The sequence below is a fragment of the Carassius gibelio genome, chromosome B15, assembly GCF_023724105.1.
Source record: "Carassius gibelio isolate Cgi1373 ecotype wild population from Czech Republic chromosome B15, carGib1.2-hapl.c, whole genome shotgun sequence".
NCBI lineage: Eukaryota > Metazoa > Chordata > Actinopteri > Cypriniformes > Cyprinidae > Carassius > Carassius gibelio.
This window is the reverse complement of record NC_068410.1, coordinates 28,503,445-28,529,710: the sequence shown is the minus strand read 5'-3', so window position 1 is coordinate 28,529,710 and position 26,266 is coordinate 28,503,445. Positions and strand designations below refer to the sequence as shown.

Below are 26,266 nucleotides of genomic sequence, written 5' to 3'. Positions count from 1 at the left end.
ATTTGAGATTACAATTAAATTAGGAAATTTCTAGTGTTTTAAAGATAAGATTTTCTATTGCAAATTTAAACACAGTGAATCTAAATGTAAAAAACAGAGGAAACATTTGAAGTCCGACACTGGCCCATAACTTAAATTGTTTGAAAATCTCTAATATCATCCAAAAAATAATATAGCAACATTTACTGTGCATCACTTAAGCAATGCCTGAATCCTATTTTAGGCAAATTTGTAAACGCAAATGCCCGAAGTTGCATTCTGAAAAGCGACAGATTTACATTTTTATCGCAAAGGAAACATCGGAAGAATTCTTTACATTTGTATCGGCAAACTTGCATAGAAGTCTTTTTAATTATGCAAAACTAATTTTTGTTCAATTTGATTTGTAGTGCTAATGATTTGTGAATACTTCATGGACTACAGATTTTTTAAGTTAAACAACAAATATCAGAAAAGACGGAATATCTATTTTTCCACATTTATCAAATTTGGTTCACCAGTCTCATAATCTGTCATTTAAAGTTATTGGCAGGATTTTTGGTGTACGTCACCATTACACTTAAATTCAAGAGGTGAATAAAAGATGGAAGTTAGGATCCATCTTAGCGAATTAAAGAAAATATCAGTAGCATTTCCTGCAAATGTGTCTGCAAACTTGCATAGATTGGCTTTCTGGTCTCGTCTTGTAAATAGAGCAATAAGGAATAGCAAAACAACAATTATTTTCTCAATTGAGTTGTCAATGGATTGTCTGTGCAATTAGTCCATCTCAAAGAAGACCTTTATAATTCGCCTGATTTCAGGTCATGTTCCCAGACAGACTGAGGAAAATCTGTGTTTGTATATTGAGTGAATGTGATGCACAAGGACAGCTAAGGGACTTTATATGCAGACGAAAAAGGAAAGGTTTTACATTAGTGAAAACTGATGTAACCAGATGCATGAATGATTCAAACTCAATTTGTCTGATTCAGTGAAATCCATTTTCTTGTGTTCAACTACTTTCAGAGGTTAATTGTTCCCAGGGGCTAATTGGCTATATATTTAGCTACATGCACATGTTTGGGAAATACAAAGTCTGCTTGTTTTGCCTGGAAAGAGTCCCTTTAGTTTATTTTAATCACATGCGGCACTACCCCTCCAGAAAAAAGAGAACTCGTGTTACGCAAGAAGGAATATTTTTAGCTTTATTCCAGTCGAGAAACAAGTGTCTCCTTAAGTTATGGATGCATGACTATGTACCTTTCAGGTTTTCAGAATAGCTCAAGATTACGCAGATTACTAGGCCAAAACTGACTTAAAAAGAACCTATATGTGGCTATATGTGGGGGATGATTCTCTCCCTCTAAACCTTTCACAACAACTTTTCTCACTGCATGAGTTGTGGAAATAATCTTTCAGTTACCGATGCAACCGAACTACATAAATCTGACCAATAAGTTTGACATCATTCTGAGCAGGCAAATTATGTGACAATAAATATAGTAGGTAATGTTTTTTTGAGCTGCAAGGTCAGCTTCCTTTGCAAAAATTAACATGAAATGCATTTGCTTAATACTAAATTCAGGAAAAAATGGCCATTATGCAAAACAAACTCTTTTAGACCTTTTAAATGGATTTGTGGTGGCCTTGATTTATTAATTCTTCACAGAGTTACACTTTTTCCACTTTTACTCCCACTCATTTTATTTCATATCCACCTAATTTGTCTAACAATCTTCAGACTAAGCTTAACTAAAGTTATTGGCTAGATATTTGGTTTTTGCCATTGTTTCTCCCAAAAGATGTCAACAGAATTTAATAAAAGATGGAAGTCGTAAAACTTTGTGCACCAAAGTCCAAAGACATTAATTTTACAATTTCAGTCAAACTGTTTTTCTATTTTTTATTTTATTATTTTAAATAATAATAATAAAAATCAGGCTACTAAAATATATATTTATATATATATATAGGGTTGGGCGATATATCTAACGATATGATCATGCGCATCTAATCAGTAAAGCCGCTTCCGTGATTACCGCTAAATCGCCATCATCTGCTTATAATTGGGGTGGCATTTAATAAACAAAGCCGTAGATCGCTGACAAGATACGCAATAAAAAACCCAGATGAATCACCTTCGATAATGAAGGTGTAATATGTGCACATTAACAGCGTAAACATGAATTGACCATGCAACCATATAACTTGATTCAATCGAGATAGAGGGGGTGGAGTTATGACGTTTTACAGACAGTTTGAGCAGATCCAACAAGATTTTAGTTTCATTCATAAAAAAATATTTGTAAAACAGACAGATGTAAAGGGTGATTAATACAATTGATTTATTTAGAGAGAAAAAATAAATACCCCAAAATACCCCACAAAAAAGGGATACAGTGATCTGTCACGCCACTTTAAAAAGTGTGAAAAACACACATTATTGTAATATATTGTTTGTAGCTATAAAACTGAAAGATTTTGAAAGATGAGATTTTGGAATATCTCCCGGTGCTCCCAATCTGGGCCATTTGCAAATGCAAAAGGCCACTATATACTCTCAAAATATATTAACTTTAATCTTTATTCTCGTAATATTTTGACTTTATTCTTTTAATATTTTGATTTTATTCTCATAATGGTTTGACTTTATTCTCGTTAATTTTACATTATTCTTGTAATATTATGACTTTTTAATGTTGTAATCTAGGATTCTTTTATTTAACATGGCACTAAAAAGAAAACGTACATGTCCACAATAAATCTTTTTTAAATAATTACCCTTCAATAAATATTAATGTATTTATTTTCCCATTTAAATAAAACAGATTTTGGGGGGGGGGGGGGGTGTCAGACCTTAATTTTTAAATAAAATGAAATTCAATAAAATTCATCTCTTTTCTATATTCTTGCATGCCAATGGTGGTAAAAAGCTTGCATACTGTACAGTATTTTGTTAAAATTATTTAGAATAGCATGCTTAACTGGCCTTTTTAAAACTTATTTGTAGTACCCCTATAATTTATTCATATCTCATGGACCACTGGAAAAATTTTTTAAAAAAAAAGGTTAGAATGTGTAATGAAAAAGAATCAGTAATCATTATTATAGTGAAATGGACAGGGCTGTTTCGCCAAAGCTGAAGTCACTGTTTCATGAAAACACCAATAAACCAGATCCCAGCACGCCAGAAAAGACAGCCATTTAGCTTCCTCCATGAATCAAATCAAATGCAGCATTAATGACCCATTACGGAGAGCCATTTCTGTCTTCTTGTGGGGACTGTAATCATGCATGGATGTAGAGTTTCTAAGACCGTGGAAATGACTGTCATTAAGAAAACTGTTGACGCAGCAAGAAGTCATACAGTTCTTCAGAAGGTGGTTTCTCAGAGAGAGGAGTATCAAATGTAGCATAAAGGCCTCCCAAATAGCCCACTAAGAAGAACAGTATGCCATATAAGTACGATTATGCCAGTGATAGACTAATGCATTATCCAGGCAGGCTGATTAATATACTGATATTTGGCCAGTGTGAGATTGTCCACCCTTTCAAAATGTCAAGCTTCGACAATGGATCCAATTTCAAACATTTTGAGGGAATGGTTTTGAATAAATAGTGTAAAATAAGTGCTCCCAATAAACAAAAATGTGTATTTTGCTTTTCCACCACACAGTGTGCAAGTCAAGCAATTAGCCATTACCTCTTTCAAACTTATCTCAAGCCATTGTTAGACTATAAGCAAGCAGAAAAATGCATTTAAATGTCATCAGGCTTAAAAGGTAACGTGGTCTAGTTCATCTCTGGATAAATCTGTCAATCGTCAGTGGTTCGCCTGCTCATCAAAGATTTTTTCTGAACATCTGGTTCATGTTGCAGTCAGAACATTCACTGAATGGATAATACTTTTCTTTAGTGTAGGAATAATGCTACTATGGCACAGATTACTATATTCCAAAAATGGCTGTTCCTAATATTTAACACAGGTAAGAATCATTTTATTTCATAAAAAATAAAAACCGTAGTACTATGAAATATTATTGAAATGTGTTCATTATAATGACATCTCCTGTACTCCAGTCTTTAGTGTCACATGATTCTCACATGATGCTCAAGAAGCACCTCTTACTATCATGAAAGTTAAAAACAAGTCTGTTTTCGAAATATTTAAACTGAAATCGATTTTTTGGAGGATCCTTTAATGAAGTAAACTGACACAAAGCATTGTTTTGAAACAGAAATATTGAAATTAAACATGCCTTTACGGTCACTTTTAATCCTTTTAACTCTTCCTTTCTGAATAAGAGTAAATTACCTAAATTCTTAAAATACCAGGCAACTGCTAAACATGCTTAAGAAAACTACAAGTTAATATTAAAGGAAAATCAAAAGACAAAATATGCACATAAATATTAACAAAGGAACATTAAAATAAAGTTCTACTTACCACTGGCTTGCAGATGGAGTTCAATCGTTCCTGAAGAGCTTTCGCTTCTTCATCCAGTTCTACATAAAATAAAAAATATATATATCTAGATAAGATTACTTTTTTTATCAACTGTTTCATAAAAAGGACAAGGCTTCACACTCAACCTCTTTAATCACATAAAAGGCATTTATTTTCAATGAATGGATTAATAGATACATCAGCTAAGTTTAGCCGGCATACAGTTGCTGCAGGCTGGAGTTGGTTAGAACTGATAAATGACTGAGTCAGTGCCGGGGTAATTACAGCTAATGTTATCTGCACCAGCCTAAAGCTGAAGGAGCTAATGAGACCAGACACGAGCTGCTCGGGCCTGTTTACAGCGGGGCCGGAGAGAGGGCCCATCCCTGGAGCCCCGTTAAAACTTCCAGTGGGCTCCCGGATGGACTTCTACCTGGAACCTGAGATATAATCATCCTAGGAAAAAGAAGACTTAATGGGACATTAAGCTATTTCCTAATATATCACCATTAGCGACTGCATGTGAAAGATTATTTGTTTGTAATTAACTTTGGTTGAATGTATTTGGAATCAACTGTAGGCAACTGTACTCTGTTCACAATAGTGTGAAACAACTGGCCCATATAATCAGCCTCTTAGGTTAACATCAGGTCAATGAATGGGCTCTCCATGGGAGAGATCCTTTCAAGTCATCAAAAGGTTTCACTATCATTGTCTCTCCATGGGGTGTTATGGTATTGTTTATAGCACATTTGTTAACCGGTATAAAGGTCTGTTCTCCCAGACAGTACTTTGGGTTAAGACTGTTTGAAGGATGACATGCTAACATCACTGCTGAAGAACTGCTACAATGCTACCTTAAATAAAGTCTTCTCCCCACAAGAACTTTGGTCAAGCTTACTTATTTTATGTATTAGAGAAATCTAGTACATTGGCGAGCCACCCAAACTACTGCTCAGTCAAATACGGCAAAATCTAACACATGCATAACTCTGGTTGGTAATTAATTGAGAGAGAGATAAATAGTAAATATTAAATTCCCTGATCATTTTTAAGCAAGTTTATCTTTTAATTAGATCTGTTAGAAGATTATCATTAAAATCTAATTTGTAAAGCTGTTTTCATGCTAAAATGTGATACTGCTTGATACTAAATAGCTGATTTATGCAAACCTATTAACGCAACCAGACTATACATCTATAAATTATACCTCACAATCAGTCTAATAGACTATAGTGGGTTTGAAAGTTATGATACTTAAAAACTTCTTCATTTAATTCCTAAAATACAGTAGTCTTGGATTTAAACCGATAAAAAAGTAAAAGAAAGTAGCAGGATTTGATTAGTATTATCTAATAAAATTCAAGCAAATAAGTGGACAACGATTATCACAACTTTCATTATGTCATTGTTTTTATGCAAATTATTTTATTGATTATATCATTTCTAACAAAAAGTAAAAAAATAAAAATAAACGAAAAAATAAATGAAACGAAAAACATTTACATCATGCTGTCAAAAGATTAATCGCATACAAAATAAACAATTTTGTTTGCATATATGTATATATAAATACACACACATACAGTATATATTTTGAAAATATTTACATGTACTTACATGTCTATTTATATTAATTTATATTTTATATTTTTCTGAAATATATACATGCATGTGTGTGTATTTATATATACATAATATACACAGCAGACATACATATATTATGTAAACAAAAACATTTTGTATGCGATTAATCGTGATTAGCTCTTAAAACAAAACAAAACTCTTGTTAGATCATGTAAATGTAATTATTTATTTACCACTGGTCTCATATTGCTGATTCTACTATTCTAAAAAAGCATAAGACACATGAGGCAGCGTGTTACATCTTCGCACTCTCCTTCTTAACTGTGGTAAAAACACTAACACAGCATCCTGTGGCTTAATACTTAACTCTAATGGTTCTAGGAACCCTAATGTATTCTACTGTACCTCCAGATTCTGTCTCTTTCCCTCTCCCTGGACTTTTGCCCAGGGCGGTGACAGCAGTGCAGGGCTGTGCTTGCTCCTCTGCACCCTTACCCCCCAGCCCGTTCTGGAGATCTCCTGACGGCGGCGTCCCGCGACTCTTCTGTGGGGATGGAGGGGGACTGTCTTTGGAGAGGGCCAGGCCTCCACCTCCCCCTCCCCCCACCCCGTGCCTCTCCTTCAATTTCTTCTGCAGGCGCTCATAGGTTTTGCTAGCCCTTTCATCTCTGTGAGAAAATGCCGCACGTCCATGTGGAGGGTGAGTATCTGAAATTGGAAATTGGAAAACCGAGAAAATGCAAGGAATAATGTGAAACGGGTAGTTTAATTAATGAAAATTTATATATATATATACATACATATACATATATACATATACATATATACATATATATATATATATATATACATATACATATATACATATATACATATATATATATATATATATATACACATACACATATATACATATACATACTGTAGATAGTATAATTAAGTAAAAATTATAGCCATTTATGATTATTGTGTTGTTATTTATACGCTGTTGTAGCATTTATAATTCTTTTTATTTAATTTTATTTTTACATTTTTAGGAAATGTAAAAAATAAAAAATTAAGTTAATTTTGAGCTTTTGCCTTTTTAAATTATTTTCATATTTTATTTATTGTTATTTACCTTTCATTTATTTTTATTTCAGTTTAGGTTTTAATAATTTTAGTGCTTTAAAATTATTTAGTTTACAAGGGAACTAATTTTAGTTTTTCATCTAATATTTAAATATCATTTCAGCTATAGTAGTTTTAGTTTCAATCAACAGTAACACCACCAATTATGCCATTAATATTAATAAAAACAATATTTTCATTGTTCTTATTTTTATTTTCCCTTTATTATGTATTATTTATGTGAAAGCTTATTAAATACATAATAATAATAATATTAGTTAAATAGTTAATATTTAATTCAAAAACTTAATTTCAATATTTAATAAAAACAAACTATATGCCATTGACTTAATTATGTATTCATATTAACATGAACAGTATTATTAATATTCATACACCGATTAAATAACTGATATTAACTTCTAATATTAAATAAATTACTGTTGATAATCCAATTTAAACATGAATTACTATATATTTATTAGTTAATCTTTAAGTAAAATTTGTGTGTTTAATAACACTTTTCATAACATCAAAATATTATTTAAATGAGTCGTGCCAATGTAAAAGTGTTCCCTACAGGAATTTGTTCTTGTTGTGTTCAGTATTTACTGGCAACATATTTCACAGCTTTCAGTATTTCTCTCTCTGACAGTCCATGAATCAGCTAAAATATAGGCCTATATCTTTTCCTTGAAGAGTCAGCTGGGCCGCAGCATGCCATCCTCACTCTTAATGAGGCAGAAGTGTGTGTGTGTGTGTGTGTGTGTGTGTGTAAACTGACCCTGCTCTGGGTAGATGGTCGTGTGAGCCGGATGGTACTGGGAGATGTACTGTGGGTTCATATCTCCGGTTCCTCCAGCCATGCCTGAGTACATGTGAGGATGAGGGTGCATGATGTGTGGGTGGGGGATGAAGGCCTGCAGGTGGGCGTGGGGCGGCGGAGGGGGCGGGTGGTGAAGCGGGGAATGGCCCCCCGGATGAAACTCCGTCTGAGGTAAGACCAACACCCGCCTTACACCGTTCTCCTCAATGATCTATAGGACAAGATAGAGAGTTATTACACCATACCATTCCTTTTGCCTGATTTGAGTTAAAGATTTTGATATCTTGTTGAAATGTACAGCATGTTGGAAATTATATTGTTTGATCTGTTCCAGTTCTAGCTCTTTTAAAGGCAGGAATGTGTCCTAAGGCAGCATCATTTTGCAGACTAATATCAGCAACAGCTTTCACTTTGACAGTGCCTATGATACCAGAAAACGCTGCTAGATGCTTAAATGGTTTGGAAAGGGACCACAGAGACATAAATTAGACTGAAAATTGCATCCTTTTCACCAATCCAAAATAACAACCCCCATAAAAACAATATAAAACTAGTTCCATAATGCCTCACCTGTTGAACGTATCCAGGAGGCACATAGATTTGAGGCACTGAACCGTTTGGGGACATCATGGGAACCTGAGCAGGACCTGTAGAGGAAACATTATGAACAATAAATATAAAAAAGTCAAACACACACCATGTCATGATGCACTTATTTGTATTGTGTAACGCACTATACAAATAAATGCATCATGACATGGTGATTGAAAGCATCACACGTGATCTAAAGTACATTGCTCCCATTATGTTTTTAGTTTCGTAATGTGATGCATTTTCAGAATGAAACAGAACTTGTTTTATGTACATACATTAAACATTTTATATATAGTTGGATTGGAGTTGGATTAACTGATTCATTCAGAAAATCCTACTCAAAAGATTGATTATTTCACTAAGATCATAAAAAAGATTCACTCATCTTAAAGAGCAGGGAGAAAAAAATAATTTGAAATTATTATTATTAAAATAAGCAAAGCAGCATAGAAAAAATAACTTTTGGTGAAATCAGGTCATGGAGTGTGACATTTTTTCCACTTCCAAAAAAATAATTAATTTTTTCATAAAATGTTTTTTTTTTATTTTTTTTTATATTATACATGTACACTCTTGTAATCAGAGTATAAGGAAAATGTTAGCAGTTTAAACAAAAAATGTCATGTGGTATAACCTTCATGTGAACACTGAAAATGTGATTTTTCAAAACTAGACTGAACCAACATTAATACAAAGGTTGTATTTCTGAAAAAAAAAAAAAAAAAAAAAAAAGAAGTTCCTTTTCATTTTCTTGGACACTCATTGACCAGCGTGAGTAAATAACAGTGATGATGAAAGAAAATGTTTGAGTGAACTTATTTTTGGGTCATATTTACTGCTGTGTGCAGTTCATGTTTACATCAAAGGAGTTTTAGTTTTTGCCCCAACATTGATAAGCATATTTAGCACGTCAGTGCGAATAATTCCTGACATTTACTTAGCTGTGTAAAGAAACACTGAGCTGAATGTGTCTGCATAGCAGTTGATAAGACGCCAGAGTCGGTGGAAGTTTTAGTACTGGAGTGTCTGTACAGGAAAAAACTGCGATTTAGCAAAGCCTGTTACAGATCAGCTCTTTCATGCATTGCTTTGCAATCTGACACTTTCGCTTTCAGAAAAAAACTTGCAGAACTTGTTAGAGCTGGATGATGCAAAAGGACAGCAAACACACACACAAACGCAAAAGGACACAAGTAAACACAGACCTCCGTCCTGCTGTGCAGGTGTAGTCCCTTCACTCATGATAAAAGGGCAAAGCAACAGAGAAAATAACAGTCCTTCATGAAGAATAGGAATGTGTGTGTGGGCTTTTATTTGTTTGTCGTCCTCTTCCCTCTCTTTAGTGCAAAGGTTTCTAGCTCCACCTTTCCAAACTAGATCCTCCAGTCAAAGGTAAAAGGTAAAAGTCCTCCGCAGTACAACTACAGAATAAGGTTTGGCTGACATGATCAAGTTAACTATTGCTAATTTATAAACCATAACTACACTGTTCTGTGAGCGAAAAATACATTAACAATTAATAAATAAAAGTATTATTATTTATTTAAAATAAACAAAATTAATAATTGTACATTTTTTTAATAATACAAATATAGAACTTTAGACATTTTACAGGTTTGAAACAAGTGAAGCGTGAGCAAATGACAGAATTAAAATAATAATATAAAATAATGTATCTATTATCAGTGGATAAATAATCTGACATGGCCAATATATTACAAAAAAAAAAAAAAAAAAAAAAAAAAAGTAAACACTGACATTTGTCAACAACCAAAACGCTATTGATATACTGATGACAATGTTTTACTTATTTTAAATAAATAAAATATACATAATATTTAAAACATTTTTGACATGTCAAGTCACCTTTATTCATATAGCGCTTTTAACAATACAGACTGTCAAAGCAGCTTTACAGTAGAAAAAAAAGTGTAATAATGCACAAACAGTAAACACTGAAGTTTCAGTATAAAAAAAAAAAAAAAAAATACTTTATTATAACAAAGACAACAATGCGTTTTATTTAGTGGGATATTATGTTCTCTGCTATTTTTTTTTTAAATATGTGTTAACTGATCATGGCAAAGTCATGGATTTGTATTTGTTAATGTAAGGGTTTTACAAATTTATAATATAGTATTTTTCCCTCTGTGTTTTTTGACAGTCAGCGGCAGCAGATTTACAAATGACCATTCTGTCTCCTAACCATCCTAAATGTAACATTTAGATCACTGTTCAAGTCACATTTTCCACAAATTTCTCTCAAGTTGTCTTTCAGGGAAACTGCAGCACTATTATTTGTACAAGCTATGCCAGAGAAACAATGAAAAGATAATATTGGGCCTTAGCACCTGGATGTAGCATAATGAGGGAACACACTGACCTGCTCTGCTCAACCTGACCATAAACAAACCTTATTAATCTAGCCAGGGCCAGGAGAGTCCTGTCCCAACATTTCCAATCAGATTGTTTTTAAACATCATATCTACAACATACAGCAAGGATGTCAGATAAACATACAAACATTGGGTGGTTTAGTGATTCTTGTTTTGACATCATGTGTCACTCTTTTTAGCTCTCAGTTCACATCTTCCTCGACTTGATCGCGGCTGTTTTCATTCCATGAACAGACTAACTCACATAATCAGCAAGTGCTTGCTGGAAGTAATTACCACGCGCGCGAGCCGTCGCTGCACTATAATCAGCATCAAAGTGGGTCTCTGACAGTGTGTATGTGGTTAGTGACAGGTTCAAAACAGAAATGTCTGATCTTTTGATTGGAGTAACCCTTGAATTTTATACTGGACATTGGGCGTTATGCAAATCAGTCCCATATAGGAATTTTATTGGGTTTTGGAAATAAGAGTTTAATGCAACGTAGCAATAAGCTAACTTTAAGGTAACGCCAACACAATGACATGCACAACAAAAAGGGACAGAAATCATAAAATGTAATTATTATATGCAATGGAACTGACAGCAATTCTTTCAGTATTTTAAGGTAAATATTTGTAATAAATTACACTGCCAAAAAAATGAGAATTTTGATAAACTAAAATTATTGCAAACCAAGTCTTTGCTCACACCTTTTTAATTATTTTTTTTTTTTAAGTCTTTAAGAGGCGGTATGAATGGAAAGAAATGAATAGACCCTTTACACAGACTATGATGATGCATTTCCACAGTTAACATACTGCAGTAAATATAGTCTCGATGTAGATAAGAGAGAACCGGTCCTGGCCAAACCTCCACAGACAGCACGCATCCCAAGCGAGATCGAATTCATGGAACAAAAGTGTGTGTATAAACTTTGATATATCAACCAGTAATTTAATTTATTTTAATTTAATTTCCAGTAAGGGATGATAGAAAGTTAAGCAATGAATGGTATATGACTTATGACAGAATACAGTCCCACAACTGATAGCTTATTTTTCCCTTGCGGTTTCTCGCCATTGGTAACAATTCAAAAGGGACGCATTTCAAGTGACATGGGAAGAAGACACGGTTTGCAAAATTATGGTTAAAAATGAAAGGGCATCAACTGACAAACGGCCATCGCCATTCAAGTCAGCAGCAAGAGTCAAAGCTCCACAGTTTACTAAGGCCCCGTCCACACGGAGACGCGTTTCTGTGAATATGCACAAATTTTTTATCGGATAGGCGTTTCGTACACACGCGTCCGGCGTTTTCGTAAGGTGAACCCGCTATTTTTTGAAACCGGGTCCCAGAGTGGATAAATTTGAAAACGCCGTCTTTGCGTTTTCCTCTGGATGGCTAATCCGTATATTTTCAGAAACGTTGACGTCATCAGCCCACGTCTCCCCCCAGTCAGACACCTCTATGTCACGTAACAGCAACAAAAACATGAACAAACACTGAACGATTGTCTTTTTATTAACTAACATTAACACAGATTAATACATGTATTGTTCCATGTTCGTTTGTGTACCACGCGCAAGGTTTATGAGCATAGTCCAAGTCTTCTTCTCTGTTTTTAGTGTATCTCTGTGTCAGAATTACAGCACCACAAACTGGTCTGGCATGTATACTACATCATTTTGCAGTTTCGTGTGGACGCAGATATTTCTTGAGACAAGGAAAAAAAAGAACGGATTGGGGTAAGCTCCGTCTCCGTGTGGACGGGGCCTAAATGGTGGCAACACACACATATATTGAAGGGTCAATTGGGAACTCATTTATATTTGTTGTTGTTGCTGCTCACCACTATTGAAGTTTACCCAACTATGACAATTGGGCCTTTCACACCAGAACTAAATTAGTTCCAGAACTAAATGTACAGTACTAAAGTACTGGTACGATTTTGCACAAACTATTTCCCAGTACCACTTAAAGGGTTGCATTCAAACCGACCATGACATGACGTAGGCCGGTCGACAGCGATGTCATTTGTGTGCAGCGTTCAACAATGTTAACAAAGAAGAATAACATTAACAACAGGAGGATGGAGGACGCTGTGATCGGATCTGGGTTTTTGTCGTGCGTTTGTCTTAATTTGGTTCTCGGAAAAGGCAGTCTGGTCCTAAAATCGCACCAAGTTCCTGCTGTGCGAAAACACCCAAAAGTGGGTAGTTCCACAATTAGTTCTGGTACTATGATAAGGTTCCTGCGTAGCGAAAGGCCCTAATGTCTGCATTTGTAAACACCACAAATTTGAAAAGGGTCTATGTACCTTAACTGTATGCTTAACTCTGTACAATAAATCCAGGATGTGGAGACACTATCAAGCGTGCGTCACTGGTTGGGCTATACAAACACCCTGCTCTCTAGATACTGGCATCAGCTTTTAAAACACCATTTCACTCAACCACTAATGCTAATATATATATATATATATATATATATATATATATATATATATATATATATAAAGAATAAAAAAAATATACAACATTAATCAATAATGCATCCTATTAAAATCATTAGCCCTACTTAAAATAAGCCTTGTAGTACTACAAAGAGCATAGAGGACTATTAGTTCTTCACTTTGATGTGGAGTGCTGTGCTGGCTTTGAACCCCGTTTTAGGAGACGACTCAAGTGGACTAATTGATGACTAATGACTCAGACTAACGGCTCTGCGTCAGGTCACCTCAGAGCCAAAATACCCAGAGCGTGGGAGGAAACTGATCCAATTCTACATGAGAGACCCTCCTGAGTAAGACGATCGATTCCTGATTTACGATATGGTTTGGCGGGGCGTGGAAAGATGCTAATGTCGCATTCGTTTGTGGCTGCATTTTCTACCAAGGGTGATACAGAGTCGTAGATCCAATGATTCCAGCCATGTGCATGACAGGGTTTCCCAGTCACACACACACACATTTTTTTGTGTAATCCACCCTCTCTCTCTCACACACATTATATATAATGTAAAAACACAAACAACTGAAAGAAGGAATGAATCAATGGATGAATCAATGAATGAAGTGCAAAAAGATAAAAGACAGCTAGGAAGGTAAAAGGGTGTATCGGCTACGAAGGAAAATGAAGGACGGGCTAGATGTGGAAAAAAGTGGGATGGGCTTGAAAGAAAAAAAAAATGACACCCACAGTTTTACATCAGACTGACGCACAAGCACAGACAGAGATCAGACACAAAAGGCCACATCCCCCTCCCTCTTTCGGTTTCTTTCGCTCTCATTTCAGACCGCCCCACCAGAAGAGCATGAGTGGTCTGCTGTTCTGCTGACGTGGACCCTCAGTGCCAGCCTTCCAGAGGAAACATCAACAAACACGTAGAGGACAAGAAAAACACACACGCACTGAGCCAACAATAACTCCAAACAGGCAGTTCTGTTCTGAGAATAAACAGCTGTTAAATCTTTTGTATCTCTCTCAGACACAAACAAATCTGAGAACCGACAAGTCTAAACATAAAGTATCACTCAGCAACTCTGAACCACATTTTGAGGACTGGCTAGGAAAGCCAACATCATTGAGATCTGCTCACTAGAGCTGACGGCAAACACAAACTTGATGAACCTTTGCAGTTCTCTCTCAACCTTCAGGATGTTCAGTAAATGCTCCAAATGCTCTAGTGAAATCCAATAAGATGAAAAGGAAAACTAGGCTACAGCCTGACGGAAGTCACTTGAGATCTTCAACATCTCGACAATCTCATCCTCAGCTCATATTCTGACTGAAAGTGCCACTTCTGGTCTTCATTTCTCAGTTGTAGTTTCTTAATAGATCATATGTAGAATGCAGACAAGTTAGTGGTCTTCCATCTTTAACGGTAATTAAAGAAGAGTACATTCCTCCTTGTTATCTTCCGGTAAAGGTGTTCCAGGCATGTCCAACTGGGAAGAGACCCCTGTGGAAGACCCAGGACACGCTGGAGGGGTTATATCTCTTGGCTTAGGATCCCACAGGATCAGAGATGTATAGTAACGAAGTAGAACTACTTCACTACTGTACTTAAGTACGAAAAGGTGGTATCTGTACTTTACTCGAGTATTATTTTTTTCTCCTACTTCCACTTTTACTTCGGTACATATTTTCGCTGAGTTTAATACTTTTACTCCGATATTTTTTTTTTATGTAAGCAGCTTTAAGTGCTTAGATAAACAGGTAGTCCTGGCCCCAACTTATGCCACTGGTGATGTTAAAAGATGGATAGTCAAACAAACTTTGTTGATTGTAGTTCCAGTTTGTGCCACTAGTGTTGCACAAATTGCGTTTATTCCATGATGTAATTCCTAGATGACAATTTGGGATGTTCTTCCGACACGGAATTGTGAATTTCTTTGGCAACACTATAAAAAAGCCAAAATGAATGTAATTTAAGTAATCAAAAGACAAAACACAATACAACAAGTAACATTTGTTAAGCAAATACCTTATTAATAAGCTTACTGTTTATTTAGCAGAACATTTTATTAAACTCCGTGTTAGCTACATTAAACTATTGTATATCTATAATTATGTTACTTTATTATTGCATTATTAAGACATTAGCAATAGTCATTTATTTAAAAAAATTGAATTTTAAATATTTCTACATGACATTGCAGTGGTCAAGCAGTACAAGTTAGAGCTCTCAAAAGATTGAGTTTACTAGATGTAATGAGTTCTAGTAGGAAATGTAGCAATGATGTTATTGTGGTTATGGCAGTACACACTGGATATTTAAGCATCAATACCTGATTATATTGTGATTTTGTAACTTTGTAAAGCATTATTTAACATTGAAAATTTGCATCAAACTTTGACTGCCTTCCTGGATCCAGTCTGGGTCTTGGCCCTTCGTTTCAGGTAATCCAACCTAAAACACTGGGAATGTGTCCACATTGTCTGGGTCTAATTACAACAACCTCAGAAATAATCAAATCAAACACAATTCCACCAACACCTCATCTATGCTTATTGCTAATTACAAAACATTAACCCACCTCTAAACCGCAATTACTGATTATCTATTTTCGGATTAGTTTTAACTACTTTCTTCTTCTCTCTAGGTGTAATGGAGGCACTATTCTCTTAACACTTGCCACTGCTTGAGAGGGTCCTACAATGTTCCATTAGACTAGTGGATTAGAGAGTTGCCAACAGATTTAAAGGCAGGTGAGACACAGTTCAGGTAAATGGATAGAAGGATTACCAAATCACTGGTTATGCTAAGACAATACTAATTTAATTCTCCTTTGCAGTATGGAGCAATTCAACAAAGGGCCTTTTCCTTTTTTTGGATGCTAAATATTTTATTTGCATCCTTCACATGGTATTACAAGCTCTCCTTCATGCCCCGATGAACTGAGTGACGTCCTCTATATGCACGGAAGGAGAAAAAGACAACAGCGATGTTTATGGAACACAAGAAACTAAATTTGGCGAACATCCCACTGTCTCCTCTCATGATGCTTCAAAGAATAACACGAAGTCAAGCTTACTGGAATTGCATGCTTTTCTTCCTCATTCCTTGGAATATATTCAATGGTGTATGAAAATTCCCTTGTCTAATTTCAATAGCCCACACAGATTTATAAGTACACACTGCCCCAAGATTTGCAAAAGGACAACATGGCATGCAGAGGTGTACATGCACGAAGCACACAACATAAGCGTACTGATTAATCCTGTTGAACCCTGCAACCATCTAATTGTTGAAGGATTATCATCTCTCAAACAAAAATGCTCTTGGATCTTTCTCCAAACAATCTCTCATCTTATTTCTCTCTCTCCACTCATCCCTAAAGGCTTCAGCAAAGTGGGATGAGTCATCGACTCATTCATTGCGAAAGCTATGGACTGCAGATGCAGTGAATGAAGCGTGTGCGGGAGAAACTGAGAGTGAATTCATAAACAAATATTACAATATCTTTCTGCAGAGACCACAAACAGAATCATCAGGTTCATTCATAAACCCAGAGCAGAATAATATTTCATTTTTTTTTTCAGAAAACCATTGTTACATTAATTGTCAAGTTCAATCTACTAAATTAATGATTTTACGAACAATTTGCGTAAATTTCTTGCTTTTCATGAATGAGGAGCACTGAAAACCTTAGTTTAGTCTAGTGTTGTCAAAAGACCCGGTACTTTGGTACCAAGTCGGTACAAAAAAAATGAAAATGTCACGGTACCAGGTTTCTTTAAGTACCGGTGGTACTGAGGACCCGGTCAACCTGGTTCTTGACGCATACAGCGCTATGATTTCCGCGAAGCAGAAAACGCGGACGGAATCTCAAAATCCAGTCATGAAAATTAAACTTACATTTTAATATGGACAGTCACGGAATTTGTCAAAGTTAGCATAAATTAATCAAATCAAATCTCCATATGTAGCAGTATCTGTAAATGTTAAGCCACAAAAGTTGGTTGAAATATGAATCCTGCATGTTCTGCGCGTCTCTGTGAATTAATAAATGGCAGAGACGTGCGGGTTTGTTTACTACAATAGACTGAAGCGCGTGACGCTTGCAGTAATTTCAGCAACTGCCGTCTCAATGAGGACATAAATACATAAACATCACCAGAACTGTTCTGAGTCACTTCACAAGCATTTTACCGTTTTATTTGAGTAAAACCAGTGTCAAAATAAAAGTAGCCCATCAAAATAAACGTTCATTCTCACATTAAGGCATTGTGCTAGATATATTACTATTATTTAGTAGAATGTATGTGATACTGCTAGTACTGTTGAAAATTTATAAAACAAAATTTTTTTAAAGAAATAAATCATACAATATTTCTTCCATGTTTTAATTTTAAGAGCAAATCCCCTTCATTTACCAAAAAAATTAAATGTGTTTAAATTTGATTAATTAAAAGACAAATTAAATTAGGGTGAAACTTGTTTACTTGTTTTTCATAATTATATTACTCTTAGAAAAACGTTAAACACAATTGTAAATAAGTATAAAGAAAGGCATTGGTTTTATTTTTTGTGATAAAAAGTTTTTTGTTTTTTTTAGCATATTTTTGTGTTTTGCTTTGGTACCGAAATTGGTACAGAGATGCGTGGATTTTCACTGGTATCTGTACCGAATACTGAAATTTTGGTACCGTGAAAACACTTGTTTTGTCTCGTTTTTTTCTTGAGTAAATCTGAAGGTTTGGTCTGTCGCTACTTTGGTTCATCACACTTTTAATGACATGATTTAGTTAGTTCTATTAGCCTGATATTGGAAGCAGGGTACATGAATATTTTGCTGTCTGATTTAAGTCTGACATGTAGTGTATCACATCTCTAAAGCATGTGAAACACTATATTACAGCATCCATTGCAAACAACCATAGTCAGCTCTCTGAGATACTTCATTCTGACTGGTCAATTTCAACCTCCTCTGCGGTCAAATATTTATATATAATGGCCATTTAACTATAATTGGCTGCCATTCCAGGCTACTCATTTTCTGCTGTGGTAGATTCAGGTGTTATATCACTCCAAGGTCCTTTTTATTTCATAAAATATTCAACTCAAATGAATTCAATTTCAGTCAATTTACATTTGGGTGCATCCCTAGTGCATCACTGTGTCTGTGCTCAGACTGTCATGCTCTTTAATATCAATCCGAAGGTAAACTATAATTTAGTCTCAAATGAGCGTAAAACAAAGACTAATGTTTTTGATGTTAACCTATAGGCAAACAATGGTTTGGTTTAGTCTCAAATGAGTAATTTTTCCTTTTTATGCTTTGTGGGAGAGAGAAGAGCTCTACACACAGTTCAATGCTGATGGAATAAAGCCGCACTGTGTATCTGAGCATGGTGACATTAATAAGGGCTTCTCTGGATGGATGAATAGATCGGGTCACAGTACTCAAAGCTCACCACTGGCTTCAGTCGCAATCCAAGTTGCCCTGAGTAACTCCTTATAAATACGCCCACACATAAATGCACTACAATGCCTTCTAAAAAACATAACACAGTGGATGTCTGTGCCAACGCACACATTAAACAGCAGACAGAACCATAAACACAACTTCTCTACCATATAGTCAGTTCGAAGTATTTCATTTTGAGTTGTTAAAAATATCTACTTGCCTCAAAACCCTTACATAAATACTGCAGCTGTACCATGGTACACTATTGAAGCCTATTTATGCTACATTATGCTTTGGTAAATCATTATTGTGTCATAAAAATTCATAATTCTGAAGTTAATTATGAGATAAAAATCATGACATTCATAAAGATGAAATAAAAAAGTCATTATTGCAACATTACAATTACACAAAAGTCAGTTATGACCAGTTAAGTTACAAGTTACTAGTCATAATTATGAGGCAAGTCATAATTATGACATACAAAAATCCCAATGACAAAATTTTCTATTTTTACAAGTTTTACGAGTTTTAAGTCAAAACTGACATAAGTTGAAATTTACAAAAATTTGACAACTCAAAATATGAGACAAAATCAAATGCTAAAAAATAATAATAAATCATAATTATGCTTTTTTTTACCCACATAATTTGGTCTTTTGTCAAATTCACCTTTTTATCTTTATAACGTCGAAATTTTGTCTCATGTCATGAATATCATTTACCAACGCATGACTGGGATGACTGGACTGATGATACCTGATGGTAATATCATGTTAATCTATATTGGTTAATAGTACAATTAGCACTATACCACTCATACTTGATTATTAAAGTTCCATCTGCAATATATACTTCAATCAGACGCTACTTTACTGTTTAAGAAGTGCTGCAGGCTGCCAACATTTGATGCTTAGAAAACATTAATAAAAAAGAAAAGTGGTTGTGAAGAACTAAGATTTATTATAAGACTGTTGTCTGTAAGTCCAGTTAGTCAGACAGTGAAGGAACGTCAGTAACTGGAAACTCATTGCTAACATCCTACATGAGTAATCAAGAGACAAAAACATAAGTGCGCACAAACTAGTGGGATGGCATTCACAGGCTGAACAACCAATATCCATATCTAGGGTGGCCAACGTTGAAGGAAACGTTAAGGCTGAGATGTTAAAGGGCTGTGTTAATAAGGTTCAGCCCTTATTCTCAACCACAGCCCACTCCCGGCAATCTGGGATATCTTAAATTAAGTTCACTCTTAACACTGCTTCTTCATATTAAACAGAAAGTTCTGAAGGTCTGTAGTGTGTGTGAGTGTGTGTGTGTGTGTGTGTGTGTGTGTGTGTGTCTGTGGCGTTTATGTACTTCCAGCTACTGAAAACACATGAATAAATTCAGAAATAGAACAAAGACCCATCTGGACTGAAACAGAAATCAGGAATACAGGGACAAACCTGTTCCCTCTGGTTTATCCTGCGGATTTTAACATTACCTCCGGCTCACTCTAAGGTTAGGGGTTAAACACACACACACACACAAACACACACTCTTCCCTCAGATCCCGCAACGGTGAGTCATCACTCCATTCACGTCACTGACAGACAGCTTCCAGTGATAGACCAGTGCAGAGCAGCCCCACTCGCTCTAACGCTACTCTTCCTCATCAACTCCTTCCTCTCAGACAGTGATGAAGCTTGCATCTAAATTTAGTGACTCCGGCCCTTTTTCTGAAAGGGAATGGCTTCTTTGTCCCACAGAGACCTTGGCATATGTCAACAGGAAGCACATTCAAAATGGCATAAAATGGCTGCGATAGCTTTTCAATTACATTTGATAAGCACATTTTCAAAAACATGTTTAGTTCTATAAACCAAAAAGACTGTGCATTACAGTGACAACATTTAGTGATTCACTCACAGATAAAATATAAAATGTAAAAATATTTTTCACACCTTTCTGTGCCATTACACTGAATGAGAACACAAATATAAAGCAATTTCCTTATTCAGGAACAAGATCAGTCTGATTCAATGATGAATCATTCAGTATGGTTCAATAAATAAAAAATAAAAAAAGAAAAAAAAAAGAGACACATCTGGCTCATAAGAATATTTTGTTAATGAACTGGATATAGGCGATGCCTCAGTGCCAATTCACAGTAATTTCTTGGAAAAAAAAGTGATCAGTACATTCTTCTTTTGCGTTCAACAACAACAACAAAAATTTGCAATAACATGAGTTTGAGTAAATGATGACAGAACTATTCCTACTGCCGCCATGTAATCATAAAATCATGCATTTTATAGATCGTAACATGAGCGATTCTTACAAGTATAGATTTTTTTTATTTATCAAAATGTCATATATTAAAAAAATGAAAAATACAGGCATCTCACTGGTGATGTAGTGTGGCAGACTTCATTTAGTCTGCTAAAACCCCAACCTCCAAAATTGACTGCAAACTCACAATAATTTTTGGTGCACTGCACTTACACTCCCCAACAGGGATCAAGATCCACCCTTCATAGATTCCCCAAATCCTGTGGTGTGTAGTGCGGCACGTCTATTTTAACCTTAATACAGCATTTGGATGGATGATCACCTGAGTGTCACTCATTGATAAGAGACAAGCAAACAAAGTGCTAGTCATAAATGCAAAATAAATTATGCCCTTAGGTTTTCAGAGCAAATTGACTACCATTTCCACTTGGGTTTTCAGTTAAATGCTAAAGCATCGATCTCATTTCAATGCCGCCGACTGCTTACTTTGACAAGTTCAAATACTTGCCAAACTAATCAGGCCAGATAGGAGCAAAACAATCTGGCTTACCGCATACAATGCGCTGGATGCTATTGTTTTTCAAATCAATAGCTTCCCAAGGCACAGTAATCTTTCAATTACAGTCACACTCCACTTCTTCCTATTGCAGCAACCGCCAATCAGGGAGGTTGGCAGTTCGTAGAGAGTTTCACACCGTCCCACACAATGGCTGCAGACAAAAAGTGCTCTTCGCAAGCTGAGAGGGGGTGTAAGACATCTCATTGCAACCCTGCCGAGACCCACAAAACACTAGCTGACTGTTGTGACGGAGCTTCCAGCACATATGGCAATTAGACCCAACACTGGAGGGCTCTCTTAGAAAATGAAGATGTGCTGATTCAGACTGGGGGATCTGCTAGGAGTCATGATGTAGTCATGTGAAGTAAGTTCAGAATCAGAATGAGATTTATTGCCAAGTATGCTTCTGCAGGATGAAGTGCAATCCCATGTTGATTGCATCATCCACAGACCTGTTTGCTCTGTTAACAAACTGCAGGAGGTTCAGTAAGGGTCCAGTGATGTCCTTCGGATAAGCCAGAACCAGTTTTTCAAATGACTTCATGATGACAGATGTTAGAGCCACGGGTCTGTAGTCATTAAGTCCTGTTATCTTGGGTTTCTTTGGAACAGGGATGTTGGTGGAGCATTTGAAGCAGGAAGGCGCTTCACACAACTCCAGAGATCTATTGAAGATCTGTGAAAAGATGTGGGGCAGCTGGTCAGCACAGGTTTTTTTCAGACAGGCTGGCTTTTGTTCTTCCTGAAGACCTGGCACACATCATCCTCACAGATTTGAAGTGAAGTTGGGGGGATTGCAGGAGGTGTTAAGGGTTGTGTAGGGAGATGGTCAGAATGGGTGTGGGGGGTTTCAAATCTATAATAAAACTCTTTCAGGTCATTGATTTTCCTCAGTGTAGGAGGATGGTGTCTTGTAGTTTGTGATGGCTCTCAGCCCTTTCCAAACTGAAGTTGAGTCATTGGAAGTAAACTGGTCTTCCAACATTTTAGCGTAGGTCCTTTTAACCACTCTAATCTCTTTGTTCAGCGTGTTCCTGGCCTTACTGTACAAGACTCTGTCCCCATGTCTGTAGGCATCCTCTTTGGCCTGACGAAGATGTCTAAGTTTTACTGTAAACCATGGCTTATCACTGTTGAATGTTAAATATCGGTCTCTGGTGGGACATGAAATATGCTGTCTGTATTTTGGCAGTTCAAGGGAGGGATTGGCTTTATTAAAGTCTCCAAGAATGATTAAAACCGAGTTCGGGTGTTGTTGTTCTGTCTCTGTGATCTGATCAGTGAGTTTCTGTAAAGCCAGGCTCACGTGCGTTTGTGAAGGAATGTAAACCCTCATCAGAATAAACGAGTGAAACTCCCGTGGCAAATAAAACGGCTTGCAGTTAACAAAGAGCACTTCTAGATCTGAACAGCACATCTTCTTTAACACTGTTACATCTGTACACTACCGTTAATTGATGTAAAAGCAAGTCGCGATCTGCTCTAAACATCTGAATGTCCGGCAATTGTAATTGTAGTTTAAATTAATGATTAATTAATCGATTCATCGTTAATCATAATGCTGCAAAATGCATCTATTGCAGGCAGCAGTCACTGGCATGACAGGATGCGCAAAAGCCACACAGACACACAAAACACTTTCTCACTTGAATTAATGGGGTTTTAGTCTGAATAAAATGCTAGTAGCCAGATTATAAAATGAATAGATGTGATAGACAGTGTTGACAGTGATACCGGTTTTAAGGCAACACTGCCTTCCCACAGTGACACTGTACCCACCGTCATTTTGATTTCTAAAAATTATTCGTTTTTTTTCTTAAATATTTATTTGAATTACGTTAAATAATTATAAATAAATTCAGTTTAAAAGAAAGCATACACCATAATTAAAAACTGAACGCAGCTACAATGCTGTGTGCCAAGAGAGTCACATAACATATCAGCAGAATCGCGTCATCCCTTCTCCCTGTGCTGCGTCTCATTGAAGACGACACACATTAGCCCCATCGGAAGAGGACGGACAAGTGACAGCCAACCTGAAAAAACTCTGCAAGCACTGCACTGTAAAAAAATCCAACTCACAAAAAGTTAGACTAATGATTATATTTTAGTTAACTTGACAATTAAATACAAAAATGTTGGCTGAACTAGTGAAAAGACGTTGGTTCAACAATCGTTGGACCAACCTAGTATTAATTGTAAATTCGATTTGTAAATGCAAGTTAACAAGCATACAAGTTGGGTTGGAGGTTGGAGCATGCGCACTGTAATGACCATGAAATTGGCGCATATGCAATGAAGCGCGCCAACACCGAACAGACAAAGGAGCCTCACCTGTGGTGGATACGGTGACTAAGCTAAAGCCCCAAAAAGTCAGCGTTTATTTAACTTTAACTCGATCAATCTCTTATCGACAATTAACCGATAATCAATTCATTGTTTGCATCCCTAAATGGCTACAATAAAAAAATACATTAACTACAATAAAAAAACATATATAATAATAAAAATGACAATACAGCACTTTGTTATTAAGCTAGTTCGTGGCTAACAAATTGTTATTTTCACACATTTTACAGAAAATAGCTTACTTCCGCATTGAAAAACAAGGTCGATAGAGCAGTGTATCATCACTGGTTGCAATCCGTGTCATTGTGCTTGTGAATAAAATTAAACTCAGCCTCGTTACATTTGTCTCGGTCACTCATGTTGCCTCAAATAAACAAATCCTACTGAAAATGAAGGACTTCTAGATGTTTGGATGCTCCAAATCACTCTTACTCTTTTTATAAGGGCACACCCATTTTTACTTTACCAAAATCTTTTAATTATAGTTGTATTTCATGAAAATCTAAATACTAGCTTAAAGAGAACAACAGGATAGCCTACATTTTAGAGAAGGCATTTATGGACAGTGGGTGTTATGAAAAGAAAAAAAATGTTACCCTGAAGTATCGGGGAACAAAGAGACTCAAATCTCTCTAATCAACAGCTAGAATTTACAGGTATTAATCAGCAATTTAACTCCAGTCAGTTACGGGGTTAGTCTCAGTCTGAGAGTTACATCATCTGAACTTGTGATTTGGCAAAATGAAATGCACTTGTTCGTAGACTAACGTAATTATGGGTTAAATTACAAGAGGAACGTACCTGTGATACACTGAAACTGACCATCATCTCGCTGGATCGTGAAGGACTCTCCTGGGTTTACTTGCACCAAGATTACCTGAAGAGAGCAAGAAAGATGTTGTTAGAGGAAACCAGCCTATTCAGATCACCTCAAAACTCTTAGCTCAACACATTCCCTTATTTCATAAAAAATGCATAAACTGCTTTGATGAAAGGTAACACTGCAATAAATAAAGATAAACTGTAGTGATTTGAATAGCCCAATCTGTAAGGGCTCCATGAATAAAGTCTAACAGGACTAAACTTCCTTCTGCCCTTATCTTGACCTCATCTAAAGTCAGCACAGTGCTCCACGTGGCTCAATTTTATTCCAGGCTAATATATCTAGTGTAAAAGCAGCCATCATTCAGCCAGGCACAAACATGCTTCTATTACCCTCATTTTCTCATGGCTATACATAACTGACACAGATGAAAACACATGCACTTCTGAGGGCAGCACAAAATGGAAACATTGTTTACTGCTATGATGAAAATTCTCTGATTCCAAGAAAAAGAAAGGGAAAATAAGGAATATACAGAACACACATACATACCAGCCATGGGATGGCGACAATGTGCTGCATATTCAAAGTTTTCTTTTCTTTTTTAAGCAAGAACAAAAAAGGATGTTTGTGTTTCTTTTGAGATCTGAGAATCAGTATAAATGTCATCAAAACGGATTTGTTATTGCCTTTGTGGCACTATAAACTCCTCCAGTTTTCTGATCAATGACTGCGGCTCAGGGGAATCACGTGTGAATCTTACACGGCTGAATCGTGAAACAGCACAACCTATTTCAGTCATAGTTTTAGCAATATCATCCTTTCATAAAAGGCGCAAAAGAAAAGTAAAGATGTAAATAACACACAAAAACTAATTCACAATCTTTTGAACTCTCCCGTAACACTGTATAAATGACAGTAAAATAATAAAAACAGGAATAGCAAGACCTGAGCTCTTTGCACTTAAGCAACTAGACTGTTCCCTCAAATATCCTTACATTTAACCAACACACCAGCAACCACTTAGAACACCTTAAAGTGTGTTTAAACCATATACCAGGGGTAGGCAACGTTGGTCCTGGAGTGCTGCTGTCCTGCAGAGTTTAGCTCTAACCCTAATCAAACAGACCTGAACAAGCTAATTAAGGTCTTCAGGATTACTAAGGCTACAGACAAGTGAGGTTTTTTTCAGGGTTGGAGCTAAATTCTGCAGGACATCAACACTCCAGGACCAACGTTGCCAACCCTGCCATAGACTGTATGAAAACATGGACGTAGTGTCCGTGACGTCACCCTCAGGTTTCCGAAGAGCGTTTTTGAAGACAAAAGTGGGCGGAGGCTTCACCGCATGTCACTCCCGGATAATTGAAAATGGGAAAGCAAGTGAAACCACACCCACCTAGTTCAACTGCTGTGACAGCAGT

General features: G+C 36.1%; 1 protein-coding gene across 4 annotated transcripts in view; it reads right to left on the bottom strand.

Annotated features, from left to right (window-relative positions):
• Positions 1–26,266, bottom strand: part of LOC127972412 (fibronectin type-III domain-containing protein 3a-like) — an 81,362-nt gene that overhangs the window by 20,201 nt on the left and 34,895 nt on the right. For 3 of the 4 annotated variants that reach the window (XM_052575878.1, XM_052575880.1, XM_052575879.1), the window contains 5 exons: positions 24,821–24,896; positions 8,523–8,599; positions 7,911–8,163; positions 6,422–6,724; positions 4,430–4,488 (listed from right to left, as the gene is read on the bottom strand). In XM_052575878.1, the coding sequence (XP_052431838.1) occupies positions 4,430–4,488; positions 6,422–6,724; positions 7,911–8,163; positions 8,523–8,599; positions 24,821–24,896 (768 nt within the window). Of the gene's footprint in view, positions 1–4,429; positions 4,489–6,421; positions 6,725–7,910; positions 8,164–8,522; positions 8,600–9,751; positions 9,913–24,820; positions 24,897–26,266 lie in introns of those variants that run through there. The other variant, XM_052575881.1, reaches the window with a different exon arrangement.